The following is a 12,622-nucleotide window of genomic DNA, read 5'->3' on the forward strand; positions in this document are numbered from 1 at the left end:
TATTTTTTAAGGCAGAATAGTATCCATTGTATTGATATACCTCCTCTTCATCTATCTATTGATAGAAAGACTGTTTCCGTATCTTGGGTATTATAAATAATGCACAGTGAACATAGGGGTGCAGAAATCATTTTGAATCCTTGTCTTTTTATTCTTCATATTCTTTGTATAAATACCCAGAAATGGAATAGCTGGATAATATGGTATTTCTAGTCTTAGTTTTTTTGAGGAACCTCCATCTTTTTTTCCATAGTGGCTGCACCAATTTACATTCCCACTAACAGTGCATGAGGGTTCCCTTACTCCATGTCTTCTCCTCTCCAACAACTTATTTCTTGTCCTTTTGATAATAGCCATTCTGACCAGTGTGCAGTGATATCTCATTGTGGTTTTGATTTTCATTTTTCTATAATTAGTGATATTGAGCATTTTTTCATGTGCCTATTGGCCGTGTGTATGTTATCTTTGGAAAAATGTCTATTCAGATCGTATGCCCATTTTTTAATCAGGCTATTGAAGGCATGATTGCATTTTTGCAATTAAAATTTATTTTATAATCAGAAATGATATATTTTTAAATGAATCATATGACTGTGGATTTAAATTTTTTTTTCTTTCAGAAATATGTGCCGTGTCACGAATTTCTAAGAAAGGAAATTGGTAGATGTTTTAAACTTATTTTGAAGGCTTTAGAAACCAGTGTGGATTTGATTACAACTGGGGACTTCATGTCCAGATTTTGTTCCAACCTCTGTCTTCCTAAACAAGTACAGATGGCAGCTACACATATAGCCCGTAAAGCTGTGGAATTGGACTTGGTTCCTGGAAGGAGCCCGATCTCTGTGGCAGCGGCAGCCATTTACATGGCCTCACAGGCATCAGCTGAGAAGAGGACCCAAAAAGGTAGGATTCTTCCTCAGAAGGAGTAGTGATGAAATTGTGAAGGCCTGTAGTATATAATTGTGTTTCATTTTAAGCACAAAGCAGGTAAATAACTCGAACCCACATTTAAGAAAAGAGTTTCTCAGTCGAGGGTGCCTGGGTGGCTCAGCCAGTTAAGTGGCCGACTCTTGATTTCCGCTCAGGTCATGATGTCAGGGTTGTAAGATCGAGCCCCGTGTCGGGCTCCTCGCTCAGTGGGCAGTCTTCTTGAGAGTCTCTCTCCCTCTCTTCCTGCTCGAGTTCAGTCTCTCTCTCTCTCTCTCCAATAAATAGATCTTTTTTAAAAAAGTAGTTTCTTAGAATAATATTTAAAAGCAAAATACTGTATTTTCCTTAAGTGGTTTATAAAATGTTTGGAAGCATAACTGTATGGACACCCTTCCCATTCAAATTAAGTATTTTAGTTTGTACATTTTTCATTTCTAGGAGCTATTTTTGTCACTCCAAAACATTATTTTAAATAGTCCTTCTTTACTCCCTCAAAACTTAGTCTTGTAAATCTTGAAAGGTAGGGGCCATGCTTATTTCGCACTTCCCAGTGTGGCCTCCTACAGCTGGGCACACTAGGAATTTGTGCTGACCATGAGGTTGTATCATTCTGTGAAGCCCATTCCCTTTCTCCTTTGAATGGTACGCAGTTTCTTAAGACACTGACATAAGTAGTTTCAACCTTCTAAAGGCAGTGTTTATTGTTGTAGGGGAATTTTCAAACAGAGGCACTAAGTGAATTTCTTTACACGCACTTATTAATTACTTCTGTGAACCTCAAAAAGATTGATAAAGAAAAAGAAGCAGTCATTTCTAAATTTAAAAGGTAGTGAGATGACTTGCTGCACCGACTTTGTAATAACCTATTAAGAACAGCTTTTCACCTCCGCTTAGGCTGCAGGTTTCTATATTAATAAAGTAATAAATTATATAGAAGAATGATTAGAAAGAAGCAGCCAACCATTAGTTATTTAAATGTGCCATTATCCATTCCTTTTGGCCTCCACTCATAGTTCTTAAGGAAATTTTGAGTCTTCTGGTAAAATTGAGAAGTTGAAGCTAAGCAGAGCATCCTTACCTTTATTCCTAGTTGTAAAGTTTAATCAACTGCACAGAAGTGTTTATCTTGGCACTTTCTGCCATTTGTGTTTTACATGAAGTTTGTTTTTTGGAAGTTAAGGCCCTTTTCTTCCCCTCCCATCAGCCAGTTGACATTCACCAGTATGTGTGTCTACAAGAGAGATAATAAATGTAAGGCAGCATGAGATAATGAAATTTAAAACTAGCTCATGGCACACTGATGGCAGGCATCCACACTGAAAATCTGTAAACCCTTAGGATTTGAACCGTGAAAAGGTGGTCACATGAGTTTGTGTTAAAGACTGTTTTAAAAATCCATTTTGATTAAGTATTTGTAAGCAAATAATTGTCAAGCAGTAGTCCTTTGGGACTTCTAATAAAAAGGAAAAAAGCAGATGCCTGGGTGGCTCAGTGGTTGAGCATCTGCGTTCAGCTCAGGGCGTGATCCCAGAGTCTGGGATCAAGTCCCACATCAGACTCCCTGCGAGGAGCCCGCTTCTCCCTCTATCTCTCTGACTCTTTGTCTCTCATGAATAAATAAAACCTTTAAAAAAAAAAAAAAAAGGAAAAAGGTGACAATGACTTTGAAGGGTAAAAGTAGACCTACTCATAGGATTCTGTAATAAACTAGAAATACGTGAACTCTCTGTGCTCAGTGTTAGGTGTGGGTAATAGCAAAACATCCACATTATGCTGGAATGTACAGCTGTGTAATATCTGATGAACTAAGTAGAAAAAGGTAGGACAATATTTAACATATGATTCCTTTTTCTTTTTTTTCTAATTTTATTTATTTGACAGAGAGCATGGGCAGGGGGGGAGTAGGAGAGGGAAGAGCAGGCTCCAACGCCAAGCAGGGAGCCTGACGTGGGACTTGATCCCGGGACCCCAGGACCATGCCTGGGATGAAGGCAGTGCTAAACCGCTGAGCCACCTGGGCTGCCCTCCAAAGAACTTAACAGAATTAACCCAGAGCTGTTACAGGGGAACTTTTAAACATGGAAATAATAAAGTGAGTTTCTTTATAAGAATGTATTCATGGGAGTACTTCCATGATCGTCAGATTTACTGTGAAGAAAAGAAGTCACTTCACTACAATAGTTCTCACTCACGGTGCTATGACCGGAGCACAGTTCAAATATTCTGTGTCTAGCAAACCTCTTCATGCCGCAGTGGCAACCCTTTGAGGTAAGAGGGCCAGCTGCCGTCATTACCAGCTCTAGCTCTCTTTTCTACCTTTTGGCATGGATTTCCATTGATAGGTTTTAAAATTCACCGTTTCTGGGTTTTTCACTGTGGATTTTATACTACTGTGTCCCACAAATTGGAACGGAGGTAGTAGAAGGGAGATGGGATGGAAGTTATAATTAATATTTTGATTTTTTGTCTTTTAGAAATTGGGGATATCGCTGGTGTTGCTGATGTTACAATCAGACAGTCCTACAGGCTAATCTATCCTCGAGCCCCAGATCTGTTTCCTACAGACTTCAAATTTGACACCCCTGTGGACAAACTACCACAGCTGTAAGCTGAGGCAGCTAATGTCAAACTCTTCTGAACACTGAACTTGGCCTGTTGTACATAGCCTATACCAAGTGCTGGATTGAGCCTCTCTTTAATAAGGAAAAACAAAGACATGGTACGCATTCCAGGGCTAAATATTAATTGCTTGGCATTCTGTATGTATATACTAGTGAAACATATTTAATGATTTAAATTTCTTATTGAATCTGTTTTCTTTTGTAGCAATCTAGGAAACTGTATTTTGGAAGATATTTGAAATTATGTAATTCTTGAATAAAATGTTTTTCAAAACTAAAGTTTTTGTTACAATTACATGTTATCTGTAATTTATAATATAATTACAAATTATGCATATCATTGCAGCTAATAAAGCTGATAGAGGTCCTTGTTTTCTGTTTCTTTCCATGTATATAGTTTTGTTTTTATAGCAGAGTTCGTCTTTGGGACCCACTCTTGACATCAAGAACATCAAAGAGGGTGTGTGCAGTTTATTAATATATATATTAAAAAGCCAGAAGTGATGAACTGGGTCTTGAAAGGCATTGGTTGAAGAAAGAGAAAAACGTTTAAAGTATTTTCCCCCCCTCAATGAGCTTATTTGAGCAGATAATTAAGATTGCAATTTTTGGATAATAACATATAGTCATATAGAACCTGCATATCTACAATTACTTATTTTTATTTACTGAGATACTCCTAGGGTAAAGAATATTGGGCCTGGGGAGGTCCAGGAATTTTTTTAGTAAGCACCCCCCCCCCCCCCACCCCAAGTGACTGGGATTTGTAGGTGTTTTGCCAACACTCCTGACTCAAGGTCTTGACTGGTAGGCATTGTAGGCAAAGACCAACAGGACTTTGCCCTTTTACCAACCAGGTACTTTGTGAGGGGACTTGAACCCATGCTAAGCATCACAGCTGTACACTGCTCGGCCTTAAAGCAGGTGTCATGGTTCTTCCACGTCTGTGAAGAGGTTAGTACCAGATTAGAACAATGGCTCCTACTGCGGCCCAGTAGACAGGTTCAGACTCTGGTCCGAAACGGGACTTTCCCCCCCAAGAAGCTCAGACTTTCTCTCATTTCTATTGACAATGGAAGACAAATGGCATTTCTCCTTTGCACAAAATGTAGGACACACAAAGCTACAAAGCTTGGGCGCGAACCCCAGAGAAACAAACGCCAGAATAGGGATGACTCTGGGCAGAACCCATCCCACCCAGAACAAAACCCAGGAAGGGAGGGGAGGGATCTTAGGTCGGTCAGTGTCTCCCTTCCAGGCACCCCCCACACATACCCATCTTGCCGAGCATGGACTGAGAGCAGTGGTCCTCCTCTTGGATGCTCCCCAGTGTCCAGTGATTGATCACAAAACTTCCCGACCTCTGCGGGTTGCAACCAGTCAGCTAGATTAGTTATTTCTGCTGTTACCAAAGGCAGTACAGGCACATTAGTGAACATTTGGAAAATGCATAATGAAAATACCCGTAATTCACTTAGAATAAGCACCAGTATTTGGTTCTTTCCAGTTGTTTGGCTATGCTGTGTTTTTAAAATGCGGTTGCAGTCCAGGTGTAATAATAGGATTTGTTTAGTATTTTCATTTTCCTGCTTGCAAAAATATTCAATAACCAGAAAAACGGAGATAAGCATAAAAGGGATAGAAACCCTAGCCCCTGCCACTCATGTGTGCCACTTTTATTTTTTGTGTTCTAGTTAAAAAACTTGGATCAGAACTGATTTTAAAGTTTAATCTGGGTACAGAAAGCATATTTGGGGGATGGAGTTTAAGAGCTAACCTACCAGGATATAAGTAAAATTGTTTTTTTTTTTTAATTTTTTATTTATTTATGATAGTCACACAGAGAGAGAGAGGCAGAGACACAGGCAGAGGGAGAAGCAGGCTCCATGCACCGGGAGCCCGACATGGGATTCGATCCCAGGTCTCCAGGATCGCGCCCTGGGCCAAAGGCAGGCGCCAAACCACTGCACCACCCAGGGATCCCAAATTAGTTTTTTTTTTTTTTTTTAATTGTCCCTGTGCCACTCAATGTGGTTTATTCAGTTTAACTCCATTTCGGTTATCGAAGGAAAAATGCCAAGCCAAACGGTAGTAGTAGCAGCGCCCCTTCCTCTCTTCTCCCATCCCTGGCCTCCAGAGTGTGGGTGTTCTCGAAGGGGTGTGTGTGTTTGGAATCCGTTTTACTGGTACGGTTAGTGCCCTTTAGGGGAGTCATTTGTTGTGATGACTGGGACAGTTTCAGTCGGGATGGGGACAGCTCACAGCAGGTCCACATTTTGCCCCCCCACCCCCCCACCCCCAGCATTCTCCATCTCAGCGGGGCCTGTTCCTTGTTTGTCCATCTACTTCAAGGCTGTTACAGAGATTTATGGCTCATTAACTTACTGAAGTCACTCATGACGTAGAGAGTTCAGTTGTAACGACGTGATCTCAGCACCGTAAGATCACCGACAAAATCAAGAAATCAGGCCAGGTCTTTGTACCCAGTGAGGGGGGCGGGGGCTGACATTTATTCTGAACTAGTGGTTGTGCGTGGTTGTCACCTACCTCTTGGAGGGCGGAAGATCTCCCCATACGCCAGGGGCGCCCCCCTTGCTGAGCGCTGCCCACACTCCGAAGGCAGCTTCCGGCTGGGCCTAGTCTCAGCAAGTCAGGGGCATGAGCCGCGCGAGGGGCCAGACACGGCGGGTCCGGGTCGGTGTCGTCTGAGCGCGGCCCCTCCCGTCCCACTGCTTCACCGACCATCTGGACGATCACGAGTTAGGATTTAATCGTTTCGCCGAATCTGAGCTCGAGCCCTCCGGCCCAGGCTCCCGTTGTAGAGATTTGCGCCGCCTGGAGAGATCAAAAGGGCCGTCCAAGTCCACCTGCGGGTGGCACCCGACTGACTCGGGCCTCGGTCACGATCCAGCGCTGGCTGTCGTCACGGTCGTCACGCCCGTTGCAGAGGCTGCTTTGCCGGGAGGCTGCCTCGGGGCTGCCTCGGGGCTGCCTGCGGCCGGAGCTTTCAACTAGGGCTCGGCTCGTTCCTGAAGTACCAGCCGCTCAGGCCACGCTGGGACCCGGCCTCGGCCAGGCTCGGCGACGGGTCTGAGCGCTTCGGGGCGCGGCTTCGGGGCGCGCCGGGGCCAGGAGCTGGCGGGCAGCTGCTCTGTAGCTCCTCCGCCAAGGCAAATGCTTCCGACCGATGCCTCCCGACGGTAAGCCTCTGTGCAGACCGACAAACGTACTTGGCCCGCGGTCGCCCTTGGTTTCTGAGCTAATTTCCTATCACAGGTGCAAGATTTACTTTGATTATCAAGATGAACAGCTGAGGGGGCAGCCTATGACCCATCTGGTCCTAATGCAGCCGGGCCTCCCGGGGCCCCTGCCAATATTTCCAATTGTCAGTGGCCCTGGCTTTTCCTGTCGCTGGAGCTTTAATCTCCTGTGCCACTTTGGAGCTACCGACAGATTCCCCGGCCCCTCGACACCTCCTCACTCTCCCCTCCCGGGTATTCCCACGGACACACTCCCCTCCCCAGGATCTCAAGATGCCGAGGTGTCGCCACCCAAGGGCCGTTCTAGGCCACCGGGGCCGGCGGGTCTCACAGACTTCCAGTCCTTTTATTTTTTTATTTTTTTTTTTTTTGTTTTTATTTATTTATGATAGTCACAGAGAGAGAGAGAGAGGCAGAGACACAGGCAGAGGGAGAAGCAGGCTCCATGCACCGGGAGCCCGACGTGGGACTCAATCCCGGGTCTCCAGGATCGCGCCCTGGGCCAAAGGCAGGCGCCAAACCGCTCAGCCACCCAGGGATCCCCCAGACTTCCATTCCTAACGCCCCCGGCGTCTCTCTGGCCTGGGGAGGGACAGGGGGCTCCAGCTGCCGTCGCGGGGGGCGGAAACTGCACAGAGGGCAGGAGGAAGAGGGAAAGGAGACCACAGAGCTTGGTCTCTCCCCGCCCGGCGTCAGCACAATCCCCACGCCGTCTGGGGCCGTCTGGGGCCGTCTGGGGCCGTCTGGGGCTGTTGGGGCCGTCCGGGGCCACTGGGGCCGTCTGTGGCCGCAAGCGCCGGGGCTGGCACAGCGTCTCCCGGAAGGGAGGACCCCCGGTGCGCAGGCTGCTCCACCAGAGCAAGGAGCCAGAGGAGGTGTTACGTTGAATTTGATTCTGCCAAGAAATATTTTGTTTTAAATTGACAGGTGACAGCAGCCCCGAAAGAACTGGGTCTAAAGCTCTTAGGGGCACTGGAAAGGCTCGGTGTGCTCTGTTCCAGGAGACGGGGCTAGGAGGGAGTCACCCGAAGCTCCCTGGGGAACACGTCAGTCCTGCTGAGTACTCCACGGAAGCTTTTTTTCCATATAAAGACCCGTATACAGATGATTCCAGCAGTTTCATTCATAATCTCCAGAAACAGGAAATAGCCTGTGTTCATCCCCTGGGAAGTGAAAACCGTGTTCTAACACGTCTATTGCTACTCAGCAATAACAACAAATGAACTACTTACTGGTCTCTGCAATATTGTCACTGAAACTCCGGCTCTCCGCTCGCCTCTGAAAGGTCAATACCGGAGACAGTGTCGGTTGCAAAGGTTGCTTTACTTGAGGGCCCAGCCCCCTGGGGAAACAGCTGTGCAATGTCCAGAGGTCACCTCTGAGGTTCACGGAAGGTATTTAAGCAGACCCTTGGTGGCTCTGTCGGAAGTTTCTCTGGAATGTTCTTAGTCCCTCTGTGGTTCCTTCCAGCTCGATGGCTACGAGACACCAGAAAACCTAATGGTGGACCCAGAGCTTTCAACCCCCTCCCGCATCGCTGGGGCCAGCAAGTCTTACCTGCTGTGCAATCCGCTCCTCTCGCTGTCCTAATTTGTTAACGTGGGGGTGATCCTCACACACCCGAGTCCCTTCCGAGGTCTCCCGTGGGAGCCCCGGGCCTCCGTGGTTTGATGTCCAGGCCACTAGAGGACCCTTAAGATGCCTTTTATAAACGTTACTAAAAACCATGATGATAAAGCCATTGAGGAATACCCACTGTCTCTAACCTGCCGATGGAGGACACTAATGACAGACCCAAGTCACAGCCCAAATGTGGTGTCGGGGCCAAAGCCCCAGCGCCGCTGAGCCGGGGTCGGACCCGATCCTGCGTGGGCTCTGGGTATCTCAGGTGTCGAGTAACGCGGGAGACCGTGCTTGAAAGGGAAGGTCAGAAACCACCGAGCAACTCAGCTCCTCGCTCCAGATGAGAACACTGGGGTGAAGCGCCCGCCTGCCTCCCGGGGGGCACATGCCATGTCCAGGGCCGCCCTAGCAGCCAGCAATGATGGCCGGTCCCAGGCCTCTTGCCTCCGCCACCGCCACCGCCACCGCCACTCCACGTCCTGCTTTTCGAAATGCTTCTAAGGCTCAAGGGACGGGACGTGTCAAGGGCCCTGGGCCAGGAAGGACGCGCCTGAGTAGGGGCGATTCCCGTGGGCTTGGCCGAGGCCGCCCACGTGTCATGCGACGCCTGACCCCGGCTGGGCCTCCGCGCCCCGGTCTGTCCTCCCCGCGGAGACTGGGGGGCCCGGGCCAGGGCACAGGGCCGTGTGCGCCGCGGGCGGCAGAGGGAGACGCCCGCTCCCCTCGCGTGGGAAGAGCAGGGAGGCCAAGTGGGGAACCCAAGGCTTTCCCTTGGGGGCTAAGTGGAAGTGGCACTTCGGGCCCTAGGGACTGGGCCCCGGCCGTGTCCACACCGACGCGGCGCTCTTGGCCTCCTCCTCTCTCCCACCGCCCGCAGCCCCCGAGGGCCACTGTCGCGTCCACAGGGGCTGGTGGCTCGGGCCAGCGCTCCCGGCCGCCGCGCCCCTCCGACCCGGCGTCTAGTGGCCAATCTGCTCGGCCTCCAGCAGCTGGCGCCCTGCGGGGCTCGGGGCTCGGGGCTCGGGGCAGACGCTCTGTCAGGAAGCTAATGAAACTTGGGGTGTCCTGGCCCAGGCCTCTTCCAAGGTTCTGAACGTGACTCTTCTAGTCATAAATACAAATCGGGGATTTCTTAAAGAGGGCCCCAGGATTCCGTACACTCTGGCCCCACAAAACTAGATTTGCTCTTGTGGTAACTAACGCTCCCTGTGTGGTGCGTCCAAGGCCTGGGCTTGAGGAAAGCCTCGGGGTACCCGCCTACACCCCGGCAGTTTATCCACATGCTCCAGCCACGGTCAGGTTTCACTTCCTCAGAAGTGCCATGTTCTTTCATCTGTGGGCAATCTCAAGTAGAGCCCCCCCACTTAGAGCCCTTCCTGGCTCCCGCTCCCCTTGGCTCACTCCTACCCAGGTATCAGCCTAAGTCCCAACACTTCTGGGAAGCCTTTCTGAGGTACTCCCAGAGCACCCCATCCTCCCCCGGAGGAGCTTGATCACACTGGACTGTCATTACCAGGTGACTTCTATGTACCCCTACTGGACTGTACACTTTATGGAGGCAGTAACATGGTCTTTCTTGTCGGCACTAATACCTGGTGACCGGTAAGAGAGGATCAATAAGTATTTTTTGAATGAATAAACATCAAACCTTGATTTCTTTTTTTTTTTTTTTTTTATTTATTTATTTATGATAGTCACAGAGAGAGAGAGAGAGGCAGAGACACAGGCAGAGGGAGAAGCAGGCTCCATGCACCGGGAGCCCGACATGGGATTCGATCCCAGGTCTCCAGGATCGCGCCCTGGGCCAAAGGCAGGCGCCAAACCGCTGCGCCACCCAGGGATCCCCAAACCTTGATTTCTAATGCTGGTATGCAACACGTAATGAGGCTGAGTACTCCCCTCTGGACAAAGTAGTAATTTATTTTTTATACTTTTGATGGCATAAAACTTAGCTGTGAAGAAAGTTCTTTGACTCTCAAGTTTCCCTTTGAAATTGGCTGTTCACAGAAATAAAACAAAAACAATCCTAAAATGTATGTGGAACCACAAAAGACTGAATAACTGAAGCAATCTTGAGAACAACAAAGTTGAAGGCATCACACTCCCGATGTCAAGCTGTATTACAAAGCTACAGCAATCAGGGATGCCTGGTGGCTCAGTGGTTAAGCAAAAGCCTTCACCTCAGGGCATGATCTTAGAGTCCTGGATCGAGTCCCGTGTCGGGCTCCCTGCATGGGGTCTGCTTCTCCCTCTGTGTCTCTGCCTCTCTGTGTCTCTCATGAATAAATAAATAAAATCTTAAAAAAAAAAAAAGCTACAGTAAACAAAACAGTATGGTTTTGGCATAAAAACAGAGATCAGTGGAACAGAATAGGGAGCCCAGAAATAAATGCATGCATATACATCAATCAATTTAAGACAAAGGAGCCAAGATTCTACAATGGGGAAAGGACAGTCTCTTCAGTAAATTGTGTAGGGAGAACTGGACAGCCACAGACAAAATGAAACCTAGACCATGGTCTTACATCATGCACAAAAATTAATTCCACATGGAATAAAGACTTGAATGTAAGACCCGAAATGATTAAACTCCTAGAAGAAAATGTAGATGGTGAGCTCCTGGCATTGGTCTTGGCAATGATTTTTCAGATTTGACACCAAAAGCACAGGCAACAAAACCAAAAATAAACAACTGGAGACTACATCAGACTAAAAAGCTCTGAAGAGCGAAGGAAACTCATCAACAAAAAGGCAGCCTACAGAGTGCCCCTGCCGAGACTCACGTCGCCGTCATGTCCTGCTACCTGCGCCACCCCCCCCCCAACACGTCTCTGTTCGTAAGGAACGTGGCCGACAACACCAGGTCTGAAGATTTACCACGAGAATTTGGTCGTTATGGTCCTATAGTGGATGTGTATGTTCCACTTGATTTCTACACATGCCATCCAAGAGGATTTGCTTATGTTCAATTTGAGGATGTCCGTGATGCTGAAGATGCTTTACATAATTTGGACAGAAAATGGATTTGTGGACGCCAAATTGAAATACAGTTCGCACAGGGGGATCAAAAGACTCCAAATCAAATGAAAGCCAAGGAAGGGAGGAATGTGTACAGTTCTTCACGCTATGATGATTATGACAGATACAGACGTTCTAGAAGCCAAAGTTATGAAAGAAGAAGATCAAGAAGCCGGTCCTTTGACTACAACAATAGAAGATCTTATAGTCCTAGAAACAGTAGACCGGCTGGAAGACCACAGCGTAGCAGAAGCCATTCCGACAATGATAGACCAAACTGCAGCTGGAATACCCAGTACAGTTCTGCTTACTACACTTCAAGAAAGATCTGAGAAAGCGGAAAAAGAACCAAAGAAGGGCAGTTCAAGCGACCAAAGGGTGGGTGGAAGGTGCTGCAGTATGAATACTGTACGAATATTTTGACTCTGGTCTGAAAAGATAAAAGAATGTTATCGAAACTACATGGAATAATTGAAGTCCCTTCAAGTTTGAAAGTAAGCATTTTAGGACAAATAAAAGGAAATTCAACTTTGTACTTGTGGAAACTAAAAAAAAAAAAAAAGGCAGCCTACAAAAATGGCAGAAAATATTTGCAAACCATATTTCTGCTAAGGCATTAATATTCTAACATATAATGAACTCAAATAACTCCATAGGAAAAAAACCCTAAGTAATTCAATTAAAAAATGGACAGAGGACCTGAATATTTTACTAAAGAAGACAAACAGCCACCAGGTACATGAAAAAAATGTTCAACATTACTCATTATCAGGGAAATGCAAATAAAACCACAATGACCTATCACCTAATAACTGTTAGAATGGTACTTGTGAAAAAGACAAATGAGTGTTGTCAACGATGTGGAGGAAAAGGAACCCTTGTGCACTGTTGGTAGGAACGCAAACTGGTACCGCCACTCTGGAAAACAGTATGGAGGTTCCTCAAAAAATAAAAAAAATGGGACTACCCTATAATCCAGCAATTCTACTCCTGGATATTTATCTGAAGAAAACAAAAACACTGACTTAAAAAGATACTTGCACCCCATGTTCATTTCAGCTATATAATAGCTAATATATGGAAACAAATGCCCATTAATGGACGAATGGATAAAATAAAAAATATATGCAATATAAACACATACACAATGAAATATTATTCAGCCATAAA

At 46.8% G+C, this 12,622-nt stretch overlaps 2 protein-coding genes across 2 annotated transcripts in view; both read left to right on the top strand.

Annotated features, from left to right (window-relative positions):
* GTF2B (general transcription factor IIB) overlaps positions 1 to 3,918 on the top strand; it is a 35,165-nt gene extending 31,247 nt beyond the window's left edge. Inside the window, 3 exon segments of the mRNA XM_025417742.3 lie at positions 621 to 649; positions 651 to 903; positions 3,405 to 3,918. Of these exon segments, the coding sequence (XP_025273527.1) occupies positions 621 to 649; positions 651 to 903; positions 3,405 to 3,538 (416 nt within the window). The 3' untranslated portion in view covers positions 3,539 to 3,918.
* A 7,283-nt stretch (positions 3,919 to 11,201) lies between these two features.
* LOC112640926 (serine/arginine-rich splicing factor 10-like) lies at positions 11,202 to 11,987 on the top strand. The gene has a single exon (XM_049111716.1). The coding sequence runs from the start codon at positions 11,227 to 11,229 to the stop codon at positions 11,782 to 11,784; it is 558 nt and encodes a 185-aa protein (XP_048967673.1). The 5' UTR covers positions 11,202 to 11,226; the 3' UTR covers positions 11,785 to 11,987.
* Positions 11,988 to 12,622: the final 635 nt, after the last annotated feature.

Source organism: Canis lupus, chromosome 6 (genome assembly GCF_003254725.2).
Source record: "Canis lupus dingo isolate Sandy chromosome 6, ASM325472v2, whole genome shotgun sequence".
NCBI lineage: Eukaryota > Metazoa > Chordata > Mammalia > Carnivora > Canidae > Canis > Canis lupus.